Source organism: Pungitius pungitius, chromosome 16 (genome assembly GCF_949316345.1).
Source record: "Pungitius pungitius chromosome 16, fPunPun2.1, whole genome shotgun sequence".
In the NCBI taxonomy this organism is placed as follows: Eukaryota; Metazoa; Chordata; class Actinopteri; order Perciformes; family Gasterosteidae; genus Pungitius; species Pungitius pungitius.
This window is the reverse complement of record NC_084915.1, coordinates 1,484,746-1,499,851: the sequence shown is the minus strand read 5'-3', so window position 1 is coordinate 1,499,851 and position 15,106 is coordinate 1,484,746. Positions and strand designations below refer to the sequence as shown.

The 15,106-nt window shown below is 46.5% G+C and overlaps 1 protein-coding gene across 4 annotated transcripts in view; it reads right to left on the bottom strand.

The window, feature by feature from the left end:
- The window catches only part of robo3 (roundabout, axon guidance receptor, homolog 3 (Drosophila)), a 117,425-nt gene that overhangs the window by 36,412 nt on the left and 65,907 nt on the right, over positions 1-15,106 (bottom strand). For all 4 annotated transcript variants that reach the window (XM_037467296.2, XM_037467295.2, XM_037467294.2 and 1 more), the window contains exon 2: positions 13,949-14,275. In XM_037467296.2, the coding sequence (XP_037323193.2) occupies positions 13,949-14,275 (327 nt within the window). The remainder of the gene's footprint in view (positions 1-13,948; positions 14,276-15,106) is intronic.

The window sequence follows — 15,106 nt, the reverse complement described above, 5'->3', positions numbered from 1 at the left end:
ATATTTGTCAGGCATGGATTAAGTTTTAGCCTCAACTCATAGCATCATTTGATCCCGTTATGTATTTATTGTTTCAGAAGCTGCAACAACAGATTCAATTCAATTCAATTCATTTTATTCTGCATAGCCCCAAATCGCAAATTACAAATTTGCCTCAGAGGGCTTTACAGTCTGTACACATGTCCTCTGTCCCGAAAACCCTCACATCGGCACAGGAAAAACTCCCCAAAATATGAAAAAACCCTTCAATGGGGAAAAAAGGGAAGAAACCTTAGGGAGAAGGTCAGAGGAGGATCCCTGTCCCGGGATGGACAGGCTGGTACCTTGTACCAGATCAATGGAAAAGATTAGTCAATAAAAAAGAAAATTCATAGGATACTATTTTGATGGATTAATAGTTGTTGCTATTGATCATGAATTTGGTTCTAGCTTCTCCTATTCAAGGATGTGATGTTTTTCTTTGTCGTGTATGAGAGTCAACTGAAAGCTTTGAGTTTGAACTGTGAAAAATGACCTTTTATAGCAGAACTGTTTTTGGTTTTATTTTGTAGTTTCCTGCTTCGTTGTACCTGGGTTAGTCATTGCCCTCCCGATTGTTTCTATCTGCGTCCAATCACCTGCACCTTCCCAATGTATTTAAACTATGTGCGTCTTTTGTCGGTTCATTGAATGTGTCATGATTCCCCAAGGCATTTCCATATAAACTTCAACAAAAGTACTTTTTGTTTGCGAGTCTGCTTCCGCCCCCCCCCGTTGTGGCGATAAATTAAGAAAATGATTGCTAGCCGCAGGTCTAATTGTTTCTTGATGTAATTTCTGCAAATGTGCCGATATCAAGTTGGGTGTACCATCAGCCGGTACTGAACACGACCCGTCTAATGGTCCAAATCTGGATTGTGAACCTTTTAGCCTCACGGTCCGTCCAGATCGCTGTCAGACTGCATCTTCACACGATGACGAGCGTATTACTCACAAGAAAACAAATGACACCCATCGGCACGGAGCATTTATCAGCTTGTGATGCACAGTGAAGTATGTGAATGTTAAAATCATACTAAAACATTACAAAAGAAAACAATAACTAAAACATGGAAGTTTATCGTTTTTTTCAATTTTTGTGTTGGTTGGTCCTGTTCTATTTTGTAGTTTCCTGCCTCCCGTGTCCCTGGGTTGACTTTACTTCCTGCCCTGGTGTTTTCTCCTGTGTCCCTGATCATTTCCTGCTGTGTCCAATCACCTACACCTTCCAAGTGGGTTTAAACCAGGTGTGTCCCCTATCGGTTCAGTGAGTGGTCTATGGCGGTGAGTTTTGGTGCTTCTGGTCCTGGTCTGCCTCTAGGCATTTTGATTCTGTTCAATAGAGTCGTTTTTGTCCTGGATGTCTGCTATTGGGTCCTACTTTCGCCACCTCAACGTGACATGTGACCACTAGACTTTGTGGTCACAAGAAAAAAGTAGCAGCACCCGGATGTATATCAGGACACCATTTAAGCATTTAATTGGACATAAAAAACACCGTTCGGGCAAGCTCAGGCTCACTTTTAATTAAATGGCTTGGGTTGCTGTCGTTAATGTCCGTGTGACTATGATTTTGGGTCTGTGACCGGTCCCCCGCAAGCATTAATATTCAGATGGCAGAAAGGCGCTGAGGTCGTCTTCCGTCTACCTGCCAGCTCCCATCTTGTCCCGGACACGGAGCTATCTGCTTCGCCGTGGACGCACCGCCAAACACGCACCGCCCGACTACTTGCATCATTTTTATCCTTTCGATAAGGATGGAGCGTTTCTCGGTTCTCTCTGCAAGTGAACCACGGTCCCCAAGGCAACAGGGCCCCCTCCCTCAGAAGCCATCTTCCATCACACACCCTCATTATCCATAGTGGACCCCCTCCGAATCCCAATCCACCATTGTACCATGATGAAACGGCCCAGCATGGGATATTTGGTGTGTGTGTGTGTAGAAAGGGTGGAGGAAGGGGCAGGGTGTTCCCAGTTGGAGACAGATGTCCATGCTGCCTTTAAGCACCCACCTCGTGGGGCCCGCCTGTCCCAATACAAACACGGAACTGTGCTGCATGGCACCACAGGCAGCAAAGCACGGTCTGTAGCATCCAATACCATCTCAGCTCAGTCCAATATACAGGCTGACTGGAGGACAAGAGCCCCCCCCCTCACCCCCCACAGTGGACACTCACTCACTCTCAAGAAACCTTTCATCTGACTTTAAACATGTTCTGACCAAGCTTGGTTTAAAGTTGGTGCTCAGAGAATGACTTAAGGAGAGGGTCGCATGGCCTTGAGCCAATGACCTGATGGGCCTTGGCCCTCTGGAAATGCGGCTGGCGCTGAAGCCAAATTGAATGGGAATTACGGCGACACGACATTTCAATTAGTCCTACCACGAGTCCAGGAGGGTCACCTCCACCGCCGTCAGGAGCGCACGCACACAATTAATGTCTGATTCATTTTTCCCCAACATATTCGGTCCTCCATTGTCCCTCAGCGTGTCCGCAGGCGTGGCCATTTAGGCCCCCGCGCCGGCTGCTTAGGCTCCACAGCTGAGTCCGTTTAAGCAATTACCAGCCCCAGTAAAACACATGTCACATCGCTGCATTAGAAGCAGATCATAAACCTCTTATTTGCATATACAAACCTCACACCACAACCATTAGTCCAGCCCCCCCCCCCCACTTTACAAAAAAATAAATGAACTTATGAATCAACGTTTCATAGCTTTTTAAGCGCTCATAGATGCTCAGGCCTGGCCCCTGCACACTACCTCGTCACACTACAGACATGCTGGTGAGGGGGGGGTAATGAAGAGCGTGGGGTGGTGGGGGGGCTAATACTTAGTCTCCGGCCAATATGCAGTGTTGGGGAGCACAGGAGGCTCTCATTATCAGCCACACAGACAGAGGAGGGGTGATTGGGGGGGGGGGGCTGTTCTGTGTGTGTGTGTGTGTGTGTGTGTGTGTGTGTGTTTTAATTATCGTAAAGCACATGTGCTCCCAACATGAGCTTGAGAAGCTCATTGCACAGAGCAGCAGTCATGTGACGATAAGCCGGCTCACGCTTCACACGGTGATGGGGGTCCGATAGAAAAGACATGCAAGGTAGACGCGGTGCTGTGCCGCCTCGGAGGGGAGAATGCGACTAACTGATGAAGATGAGTGGACAGACCTTCCCTTTTATGACTTCCCTTTGCCCTAAAAACTCAAGTAAAATCAAAGACACCTTCAATGCTTACAGACATTAACCGCAAACAGCTGCACTCCCATTGCTCTAGCATATACTGTATACATAAGGCTGAATATTTGGCTCCAGCTGAACATCTCCTTCTGGAGAGTTCTTCCCAATTCTGGGCTGCACCGCAGATGTTCTTTGGGTGAAAATATTTGATTGCTTTAGCAAAAAAAAAGGAAACTGAATTGATTAGTTTTACAATTGATTGCTATGAATGAATCACTAATTATCAAGTCAAAATTCTCTGATTCCAGCTTCTTTAAAGAAACCTTTTTATGTTTGCTTTACTATCCTAAGACGGTATTGTTATCGAATTGTCTACAATATAAGACATTAAAGGACACTGTCTTGAGCTGTGGGAAACTCAAAATACCTTAAAGGATGAAGTGTTTTGATGAAGCAACTTTGATTTCTTCCCTTCCATCGCCTGGTGTTTCAATCGTTTTATTTTGAACCCTTCGAATTTCTTCATGCTAAAATGTGCTATTCAAATAAATGTGCCTTTCCTAGTTGCGTTCCCCCTTACACAGCTTTGGTCCTAATAAGCACTGTGTCCAGGTTAATCTGCTTTGTCCAGGTAGTACGGTCTTGACACTGATAAAGTACAAGGTAATTAGAAATGAAATATTATTGGTACTTTTTGAAATGATTAAGCCTCACACACCTTGGGGTAAGGTATTAAAGGCCTTGGCTGACCTGTGATGCATTCTGCTGGATGTTCACCACCGTCACACGTGCACTCTCACACAGCACAACGGGCCAGACGCATGCCAAGCCCATAAGATTGAAACAGCAATATAAAAAAAACCTTCTCACCTGAAGCCCCCCACCCCGCCCTTACAACCTACTACAGAATTCACTGTCAAACACATGTACTCCCACACAAACAATTTGCATGTAAATCCCTCCAGTGTGGCGACGTGGGGAATGTTCACTCTGGTGGGGCTCAGCAGCAGGTTCCCATCACGCCGGTTCTGTGCTCACCCACCCAGCAACCTCGAGGTTAATCCACGGCAAACCTCCTGTGGCATCCGACATCCGTCATGTGTTTTCATATGTTCACGTGTTTTTCTGCCATTTTTTTTAATCTCTGCATTCGTGATGGCATACACATGACTCCCCTCGACCGCTGACAAGCTGCAGACCAAAGTCAGCAGAGGATGGACTTCTTTGGGCATTAAAGTAACGCTGTGTCTTGGGGTTGTCCTCCAAGAAAGTAAAAAGATCTCCTAGGGCAGACTGGTGGTAGCCAGGGGGACCAGGTTAATGCCACTCAAATCCTCATTGCGCAACAGTCCTTGGACAATACAATTATTTGTTCCCTATTCCTTCTGACCTCCTGCAGAGGAGAAAGAGGAAAAAAAAACAATTACCTGGCATGGATCAATATTATATTTTCAAAAAGCTGTGTTTAAGATTTATTTCTGCCTCAACTTCTAACAGGGGAGATGTGTGAGACGGAGTACAGCCAAGGTGAATGGGTTGAGCCGCGTTTAGTCCATATCCAATCTATCAACTTAATGAAGCTGTGTGTTCACTGGCTCAACATTTTGCAACATGGAGGGTTTCAGTCCCAACAGCTTATTCCTGGATGGATATCAGAAATTCCCAGACGCAGATGTGGTGAACATGCAGGGTCCAGAGAAGCTCAGCAAACGCCCTGTTTTAAGGGAGAATGTACAGCTCTCATGCACACTGCCATGTAAGGACGGAACCAAAACACATTGCTTCAAATGATCATGGCTATTCATGAAATATTCACACTATTTAACTCTACTTCATTCAGCTTTATTCAAGTGGCTGCCTGCTCCTTGTAAAGTTGAATAAATCATCAGGTGAGGCCATATGCGCTTGATTGACAGGCCTTGTAAAAAACAGCTTATGCCCTTCAGACAAAGAACATTCTGGCAGAAAAACACACATTTTGGAATGGATTTTAGGAGGGGTTTTATCTCGCTCAGTTGTAAATGCACCATGCCTTTTAGAAACTGAGCAAAATAGTAGATGTAACAGCATTTTGATGGAATATTCTTTTTTTTTGGCAGTGGAGATGTATAAATATAAAGCTGGATTGCTATGTAGGCAAGAGGGAGATTTGCAAACATGCATACCCATACCCACACTTAGTCTGATTGTAATTCAGGCAAAATGTCCAATATAATAATAATATAAAAATGTGAATATGGGGTGTGGAGGTGGCCGTGTATGTGTAACCCTCATATAACCCTCAGAGACAAAGAATGGCTCGTGAGTAGAGTTAAACAAGGAGCAGTGACACATGCATTGCATTGCTAAGTAGAGCCGCAACAAACCTCCACTCCCCCCTCTGCTCACCCTCCACCCCGGGACCCCGAGGGCCCACCGACAACAATACCATTACCGAGGTGGTCGGGCTCCTGTGTGTGGTCAGCTAATAAAGCATTTGTCTGGCCCCGAAAAGAGGATTACTTTAATCTAGTAATGGCCAATGTCGTGCAGCCTATAGGAGCAGGCTAAGAGGGTCAGTGAGAACTGCTGAGCCCATTGTCAGGCAAATATGCCCCCATCCCCTCCTCCTTTACTCCTTCAACCCCCCAAGCAGCCGGCCCTGATGTGCCCTTGGTCCAACCCCCCCCGGCCAAATCAAAGCTACTGTAGTTCACCCATGTGGAAAACAAGGAACACTCCTTAACCTGAGCTCCAGGAGAAGGTCGGACTGAGGCATCTAAAAGCTATTGGTCCACCCCCCCCCCCGCTCCTTCGAGAACTCCGCTCCAACATCATGAGGGTAATTTGGGCTGCATTCAGAACGACATTCTGGTCCCATGACGAGTAGGGGCCATTTCATCTACAATACACGGTGGTGCACGCAACCTTCTCACCTGTACCTGGAACCACACCCCCACTAGCATGTTGTCTGTAAAGCCCGTCTGAATGCTGGCTGATAGAGTGCAGTAGGGCTGATGTATTCTAGTCAGCTTACCTTGGACGATAGCAGGTAATTGGTTCCCGCAAAAAAGGCCAATGGGTTATTGGCCTTTAAAAATCTCGATGGCCTAAATAATCTCAGTGGCATATAAATGGTGGTGGATGGTGTTTACATGTTTTGCTCTGCAAGATAAGCTTTACAAACACATGAACTTTAGCTACTGTAGTCCATGTTGCTGTGTCTTCGTATGAGGTCTTATTGTATGAGGTGCAGGTAATACTGTATACGGTTTCTCCTGTCATCAGTGGATGACCGGGTGTGAATAGATTAATGATAACATGTAGTTTTAAAGAGCTTTGAGGAGTCGGAAGAACAGAAAAGAGAAATACAAGTTCAGTACATTAAACGCTTTGGTCCTCCATTTTTGTCCTCACTACAGAAATAAAGGAGGGTAAAGGGGGAAGCCCCCCCCATACCACTAAGCACAACCCAACGATAGTCTGGAATATTTTTACATGTGCAGCAGAGAGAAAGTAAATGACTGGTATCAGTTAGTTCTCAAGCATGTGCTGGGAGACGGAAGGGTGAAAGCCGAATAGAGCGCGAGAACCCTGACGGTTGTTTTCAACTATGTGAGCAGTTCTCAGCTGTCTCACCAATTTGTTAGTCCTGTCAATTTTCTGAGTGGCGTCTCTGGTGGTTTACACACACACACGCAGACACACACACACACACACACACACACACAATCGTTTGCAGAATCTGACCCTCTGATCCCACTTTCCCTGGCAGTGAGGTGCCCGAGAGGTGAAGAAGGTGAGTCAAATGTCTGACATCAGCGTCTTCCTGTTGGAGGAGAGCCAGTCTGCTCGTGCACCCCCCCCCCCATATATCCTTCAGCTGTCCCTGTCTGCTAACCAAGCCCGACCAATGGGGCACTTTTCCCTGTGAAGTGATGGTGGACGTGTTCACATAGATGCAGCAGATGGCCGCCCCTTGTATCCTGTCTCGTGCCCAACACACTTTTTACCCTGCTATGGTGCTGTGCCTGGTCATACCCCTGCACTGAAAATGGTGGTGGGGGGGGGGGCAACAATTCAAATTTTCTACCATGTCAACAAACTCCAAAAACAGATGGATCTTGAAGCAGAAATCCATTTAGCGCCACTTGAATGACTTAAGCCGCATTCGCTGACCTTTTGTGAATCCGAGGGGGCGCGGCTTAAGGAGAAATGAATCTTGTACAAATACACATGAGTGGAAATCAATACACATTTTCCATAGCTGTTTGCCCTCGTGTTTACCATTTGCAGACAGGTCATATATACCATAATCCCCCTGGAGTAAGTTTCACAACACAAAGAGCCGGCAGCCTGAATGACTTTGGCCAGTCCCAATAATCTAGCGGGAATGCACCTCTCAATAGGAAAGTTCCAAAGGATATTTCAGTTAAAAGACTATTTTAATCATCTTTATCAGTCAGAGATGACTACGAAGTAGGGAGACTTCAAAGAGATTTTTCTGCCACTCAAATATTAATTGTCCACTGAGTGCATACAAGATGCTGCATCAAAGTTGAGGTGAGTTTAAAATATTGCTTAAAATGCCTTGATCGTAACTTCCTAAAGGACAATGCGGTACCCTACGGCCACACTGAAGCTACAGGGACGGAGTCACTGAGGGAAGAGGAGGAGTACCACAGAAACTAGTGTCACCATACCCCGGCACTTCACTGGGGTTGTACCACATGTTCCAGAAAGCTGTGAAAGCTCAATGCTCATTACATACAACAAGAGGATTTGAATTAGAGCCATTAGGTGACATGAGTCAGAACACACTGTATTCTGTGTTTTTACTACAAGATGCTGCTACAGGTTCTCTCCAAAGCACCAATAAATGTGACCCTCCAGTTAAATACTAGATTATGGAAGTGACTTCATCCGTTTTCATTATGAATCATTACATATATGCAGCGTTTTTAAATTAGCAAGAAAAAAAATCATTGTGTTTTGTGTAGTGGAAAACTTGGTGCATAAGGAACAAACAGTAATCTGTTGAGAATCACAGTGAAGCCTTATGAATTCACAGACATTTCTCATTTCTGGTTCGATCAATCGATTTATAGATCACAGTCTGCAAGCAATAAACTGAACAATTAACTAATTCATCGGTTGAATACCTACAACTTGCAATCCCAACACAGCATATTGGTTGTTAGTCTAGCATGCTCTATTTTACTGATTGTCCTACTAGGTGACAACCAACTTCTAGTTGCCCCCCCCCTCAGTTCCCTTCATGTCCTCACTGCTGTATCCACTCTGTATTGACGCTCTGATTGCCTTCGACTGATTGGTTTGAGCCGTGTATTGATCGCGTTGGGCTGTCCGTCATTAATAGCATCTGAAACTCCCCAGATGTAGCCCGTCTGCGCTGCTCATGCCCCACCGTCACTGCAGTATCTCCTACTTGTGTTCAGTCTATTGCTTGGGTGCATCCCGTCCCACCCCTGCTTTCTCTAGCAATGCCTTCCTCCCTGCCTCTCATCACGATGCCCCCCATGGGCGCATTCAGGCTGACATTAGCAATACATTAAAAAACACAGGCTCCTCATACATTTCAATGAGGCCGCTACATTGGTTCAGCGGGGGGGGGGGGGGGGGGGGGCGCTGAGGAGGGCCCTGGCGGAAAAAATGCAAAGCAGTTTAGGAGAAAGGTTTATCCTGGCTCCACTTTTTCCCCCGGCAAAAATAAGTGCTGATGTGAAAACTTTTCACTTCCAATGCAGCCGAGAAGCAGAATGACGAGCTGTCCATTGTCGTGCGTGGGATGAGGCTTCACACTGGACTTCCTGCTTTGCATTTCTTCCCTTAATCTGTACCCTGAGGCAACGCTCAGCCTTGTGTAGTTCTACCACAGGGCTATGGTTGGCCTCAGTGAGCCTAAACAGGGGGTCATTTGCATTCTGTTAGACCGTGACTAAATACTCGCCATTAATTACAATTAATTATAGTCAAGATACCTCAGGAAACACAGCATTAAAAAATACATGAAATATTCATGGAGTTAATGTAAAAAATATTCATTGTTTCCATTCTTTCAATCCATAGAAGATGAAAGTTGATGGTGAATAATAAATTCAAACAATTAGAGGTAATGACATTTAAATTCCATGGTGCATCCATAGCTCACTAGACTTACAATTTTGCTGTACGTACTTATTTGAGCATTATTGACATATTCACGCAGGCCGGCTGAGAAGAACGGTAACAACCGACCAATGACTGGAGTCGTGTTACGCCGATGTACTGGTAGTCAGGCAGGCAGCGCCCCTGATCAGCAGCTCACATAACGGGGGGGGGGGGAGGGTGAACGGACTTAACGGTCGGAGCAAAGGGGTCTTTATCATTGTCCACGGCCCCTTTGGCCCCCGTCCTGCACTGTCGTTAAAAGGGGGAGGGGGTTAAAGCTCTTCCTCACACCACCTGTTGTTACCGCCTCCCCCTACACCCCTGCTCCCAAAATATCCCCTCAACCTCCTGCTTTTGTCCTACTGACTATCGATGCCCCCCCCCCCCCCCCCCCGACCCCAACACACACACACACACAGGTTTCACAGGCCTTTAGTATGTTCTAATTAATTCATGGCTATCCTCTGGAGGAGGGTTTGGCTGGTGGGTCTGGCTCAATGACCGGCAGACGGCCGGATCATATGGGATATGGGGGTGTGGAGGTGGGGGTTAATCCAGGGAACTGAGGCCTCACTCCGGCCATCTGATCCCCTTGGTTTAAGAGCAGACTCTGTCCTGCACGAGGCCCGGGACCTGCAATCCCATTAGTGAAGCATGAACACACCTCGGAGCTTCACACAGACAAAGGGACGCATCATCGGGCACCCGAGAGGTGATGGTGTTACTGCGCCGTCTTCACCCAGTGTGCCCAACGCAAATCCATACTAACCAATTCACGTGTGGACATGACGGAGCATCCACAGGACGTCTCAGCTGCTTACAGGCGGAGGAGTGCAGGAGGTAGCTGGGAGACAAGACTCGACAGTGGCTGTCAAGACAAACAGGTCTTAGTGGGCAAAGTGCTTCGGACAGCTGGGGAAACATGGCCTATGTTCCTGTAGATGAAGGGGGGGGTGGGGGGGGGGGTGGACGTGCATCATACACCAGCACTGATCTAAAGATATCTTTGAATCAATATTAGCAGCAATGACCCAGACTTATTAATAAGAGTTGGGTTGAAGCACAGGTTAACGTTGATTCAAAAACAGGTGAAAGGGCAAATCAGATAAAATGGTGCGTCTTGTAACAGCTGAGAAGATCAAATCAACTCATTGAAAGCAGGCCAACAGGTACGAGCTGTTGAGAGCAGGTTGGAGGATTAAAATAACGGGTATATAGTTAAGGTTTATAGGAAAAGAAGCTTTATTCAAATCCTATCACAAGGAGACAAGGAGACAGCATCTTTTAAACATGACATGGGATTTGGGCACTTTATCTTTTTTTTTAAAGCATGTACCTGCTGGTTAGAGGAGCACTGACATATTTCAGTGTTCACCCTGGTAACAGGTGTTAGGGCTCACAGCCTGCAGGTACTGCCTACGCTGTGTCTGAGCGCATGAGCTCCATCACAGCCCATATGGCTCCACACCACCAGGGTTAATAACAGGGACAGAGGGCACAAGACAGAGGAAGTGGGGAGGGGGGCAGGGTGGAACTGGTGGGGGTTTACTTCATCTCTTTTATCAGAGTCAACCAGCCGACACTTTTCTCCCACTCTTCCCACACACCAAACTGCCCCCCGAACCCACAAAAATCCTTTCCCCATTTCCGAACCCAGAAAAGCTTGAAATCCATTTTTTGCGGCAGGGGGCTCAGTGTGACAGGTGTGTGTGTGTCGAGGACACCGAAAGGGAAAGGTGGATCCGAGCTGCTCGGCTGTTTGCCCCACTAGGATTACGATGGCTGAGAGAGTCGGCCACACTACCGCCCCAAGGACTTAAGCACGTGCACCCCCGCAAGAGGTGTGAGCAAAAACCAAGAGGTTACTCCCCTGATTCCACGAGGCAGCTGCAACCTCCACAGTCAAACCCTCAATCTCCAGACAACCGTTGCAAAAAAAAAGCAGGTGGGGAGGGGGGTTTGGGGGACAGGGGGGGGCATTTCCTTCCAGTCAGCCTTAATTGAAATGCCTCTTTCTCTGCCCCCCGCACCTTAGAAAAAGCATCACCCTTTCACGTCCCCTGCTGGCGTGAATATTCATGAGCCGTAAACCAAGGCAGCAGAGAAGTAGCAGGAATAAAAAGAAGAATAAAAGACTTGAAGGAAAATCTCACTCTCCACACGGGGGTGTCTAGCCCGTTACTTCTATTGTGGCTCACAGAGTTGAATGCCTTTGACATGAACTCTGCTCCTGGCACAGAACTTTACAGGCCCGCATTTTCAGGATCAAAGAATCTCTTTTAATGCGTGAAATGGGAGAGGATTGGACTGCAGAAAACACGCACAATCTGTTGTTAGTGCAAGATAATAGAACATGAAAGCACGTGTGCAACTTTGGTTAACACGGTTTTCTTTTGAACCTGCACATTGGCTATGACTCTTCATCTTCAACGTTTTTTTAAAGGCAGCGCAAAACGGCTGAGTCCTGCCCGCTCCATTGTATGTTAAGTTAAGCTCCACCCACCACCTCCACCAGCCGAGTGGGACTGGAACCTGTGGTCTACAAAGAGGACTGGAGAAGGTGGAGGCACCATCAGTGCCATCTTTATGCTCTCTTTGATGTCTTAAGAATAACACAAGACCACTAAACAAACCCCCCCTGTTCCTAAATCTATACGTTTTAAGATAACGAACGCTGATGAATGTGTTACTAGCTGAAAGGACAATCAGCTCACATAAGTAGCTGTGTTCATGAAGAAAGGGGGCATTCTGAGGGAACATCTTTAAATAATCGTAATCGGTGTGCCTTATCAACATGAGAGTTATCATTAAGTGGAATTACTACATCAAAATGTAAATCAGACTGTGATTTCATTGCACCCGTACAGGCAACATGCATAGCACCATTCTAACAAACCTCTTTTTCATCATAAGCAGGCTGCCATCCTTATGAAACAATCCACTGAGTTAATAATCATTAACCTAAACACTTAAAGCACCCAAAGGGGAGAATGCACAACTTGGTGCACTTTCTGAACTGCAGCTAAGCCGATGGAGCGCGTCGTGTTGCGCTTGTTTTACTTCTAAGGTATCGCCTGTCTGCAGTAAGAGCTCTACTTTAAAGGAGTGCTTGGCCGCATTGGTACACACACAAAGAGATGGACACACATTGTGAAATAAACCACTTCCAGACACGTTTGTTTGTCGGCTCTCCAGCCAGTTCCTCCATCCTGCAGCAGATGGCCTGTGAGGGTTAAACCTCCCAAAACCTTCCACCCTTCCCGCTGTGCTGGCTCCAACCCGATACCAAATATACACACCAATACACAGCGCGTCTCCCTCTCCGTTTGCCCCAGGTTCCACAGAGTGCCATCTTGTGCCTTATCTCTGGCCCCATTGGTGCGATGCGGAGGGGGTGGGGGATGCGAGTTGGCACTCGATCTTTTCTGGCATTGGCCACTGTTGGTTCAGGGGGACCTTTTCACCCCCTCCCCTTCTCTAGCTCTGGAGGCAAATGCTCCCAAAGTGCTATGTGTAGGTTTGTGTGGTTGTGCAGGCAGACTCCCACTGGGGAGGACAAGGCGAACACACAGTTTGCAGTTGTTCCTCTACTGACATCATTTAGGGAGCAATCTGTCAGAACAACTGCCCTTAGCACCAAGTTGTGTCCTTGTGCATGTGTCTGAAAGTGACTCCCCAAAGGAACGATGCATCAGGAACACAGGGAAACAGATAGACAGCTGCAAGGCCTTGCAGACTGAAAGATGCACAACAAACCCACATGGGCTGAGGTCCAGTCCATGTCGGCCCAAAGTGCAAATCTACATCGGGGTTAGTCATAGAAGGACTTTGTAGCGTTAGTGAGGGCTGCACAAATAGCGTTTGCCATCACAATTTGGTTTCTTCCCACATTTAAATGAACACAATCTACAATATTGACGTTTATAATATATCAAAACTCATTGATTCCTTAGTTAACAGTCAGTCACCAGCTGGCAATCGAGATGTTTTATCTTCACTCATGCAGCTGTGAGAAAACAGTGATTATGCATGTCATGCATGTTTTTTAATTAAACCTTTTGGTATAATCGCATTTTGCATTTGGGAAATGTGCTCTGAATGAGTCTAATTACTGCAGATGTTTGTACTTCCTAGCACGAAGGTAGCGTAACATGGAAGTGAAAGCAGTGAACGTCAGTAAGTAATCCTGATGAATAATCGTGATCTTGATATTGACCAGAATAACTGTTATTAATGATCATATTGGTCATTATGGTGGATTTTTGTAATAATTTTTTTTTTACAAGGCAAAATTTTGCCTCATTATTAAATTGGAGTTGGAGCTGGAGTCTTTCCAGAAATATGATACCAGGTTGTCTAAAAATAAGAAACAGGGTTGGCCTTAAATGCCTCTCAATCTAACCCAACCTAATCTACACTTAAAACCAGGTCAATACCCTAAGGCAGGCCTTTGAAGAAGTGAAGATTGGCCAAACGTCCTCACTCTGTAGGAGAGGTACATATATATATATATATATACCTCAAACTGCTCCTTACAGAGACAATGTCCCTGCTCACATACAAGTCTAAGCCCTCACCAGGTACTGTGCACCAAAAATGAAGGACCTACTTGCCACCTCCAGCGATGCGTTGCGGCTGACCGCCTCGCCCAAGTAGTTGCGCGCCACGCACACGTAGACCCCTTCGTCGGGTTTGCTTCGTCTGCCGTGTACGATTCGCAGGAAGAAGAGGGAGCCGCTGGGTAACAGCATCCGGTGGGACCGAGGGTCATCTCGATCCGTCTCCACGTGCTCGCCGTCTTTGTACCATTCCACTATTGGAGTCGGCCGTCCCTCGGCCTTGCAGTTGAGGGTGGCCGGCTCGCCCTTGGACACAATCAGATCAGAGGGGTGCTCCACGATCCGGGGGGCCGCATCCTCCAACCTGGGTCGAGATCCTGCAGATAAAACAGAGGGAAATGATTGAGTTGGAGTCCACCATAGGGTATGGTCTCGTGTCCTGATGGTGCATGCTGGATTATGCATATGTCAGCAACAGGACAACAGGAAAGGAACTTTCAGACGTATCCCGAAGCCAGAGAGGTATTTTAAAGCTCATGAAACGGACTACAGATTTAGTAGAAAGCTACAAAATGAGGGTGCGGGAGCGGATGGACAAACAATGACGCATTTCCCGACGAGCCCTCTCCGCTGGTAGATGTGTGCTCTCCTTTGTGTGTGCGCGCGCATTGGGGTGGAACTCAACCACTCGGTGTGTAAAACAGTCACAGAGAATCAACACAAGTAAATCACAGACTGCCCCGCTGCACGAAATCAGCATGTAATGCAACAACTCAGTAGAGTCTGCAGACTCTCTAGCAATGATTTCAAAGTCTGATGGATGCAAAAAAATGAAGACAGGCACCAAAGCAAACAGAGACATGGCAATTCCCAGAGGGTTCTTTTGCAAGCTTTGAAATTGCTTTTTTCCACCGCCTTTCCTTTTCTCCTCCAATTTGAATGACATTTTGGCAGAACCATTATGCATGAAAAGCAATGACACAAACTGATGCACCGTCAGGCACAAGTGGACCTCCCCCCTGGAGAGCATATGAAAGAATGGCAACTTGAGTGGTGTCTTTTTTTTTGTTGCTTTAATAGTTTTGTTCCAGTGACGACTGTTGAATTTGCAGCAGTGAATTTTTATACAGATTTTAAGCTTAAGATATTTTTCACAGTCAGCGTTGCTTGTAATATTTTGTGCCACATAGCACCGCATATTAAACAAA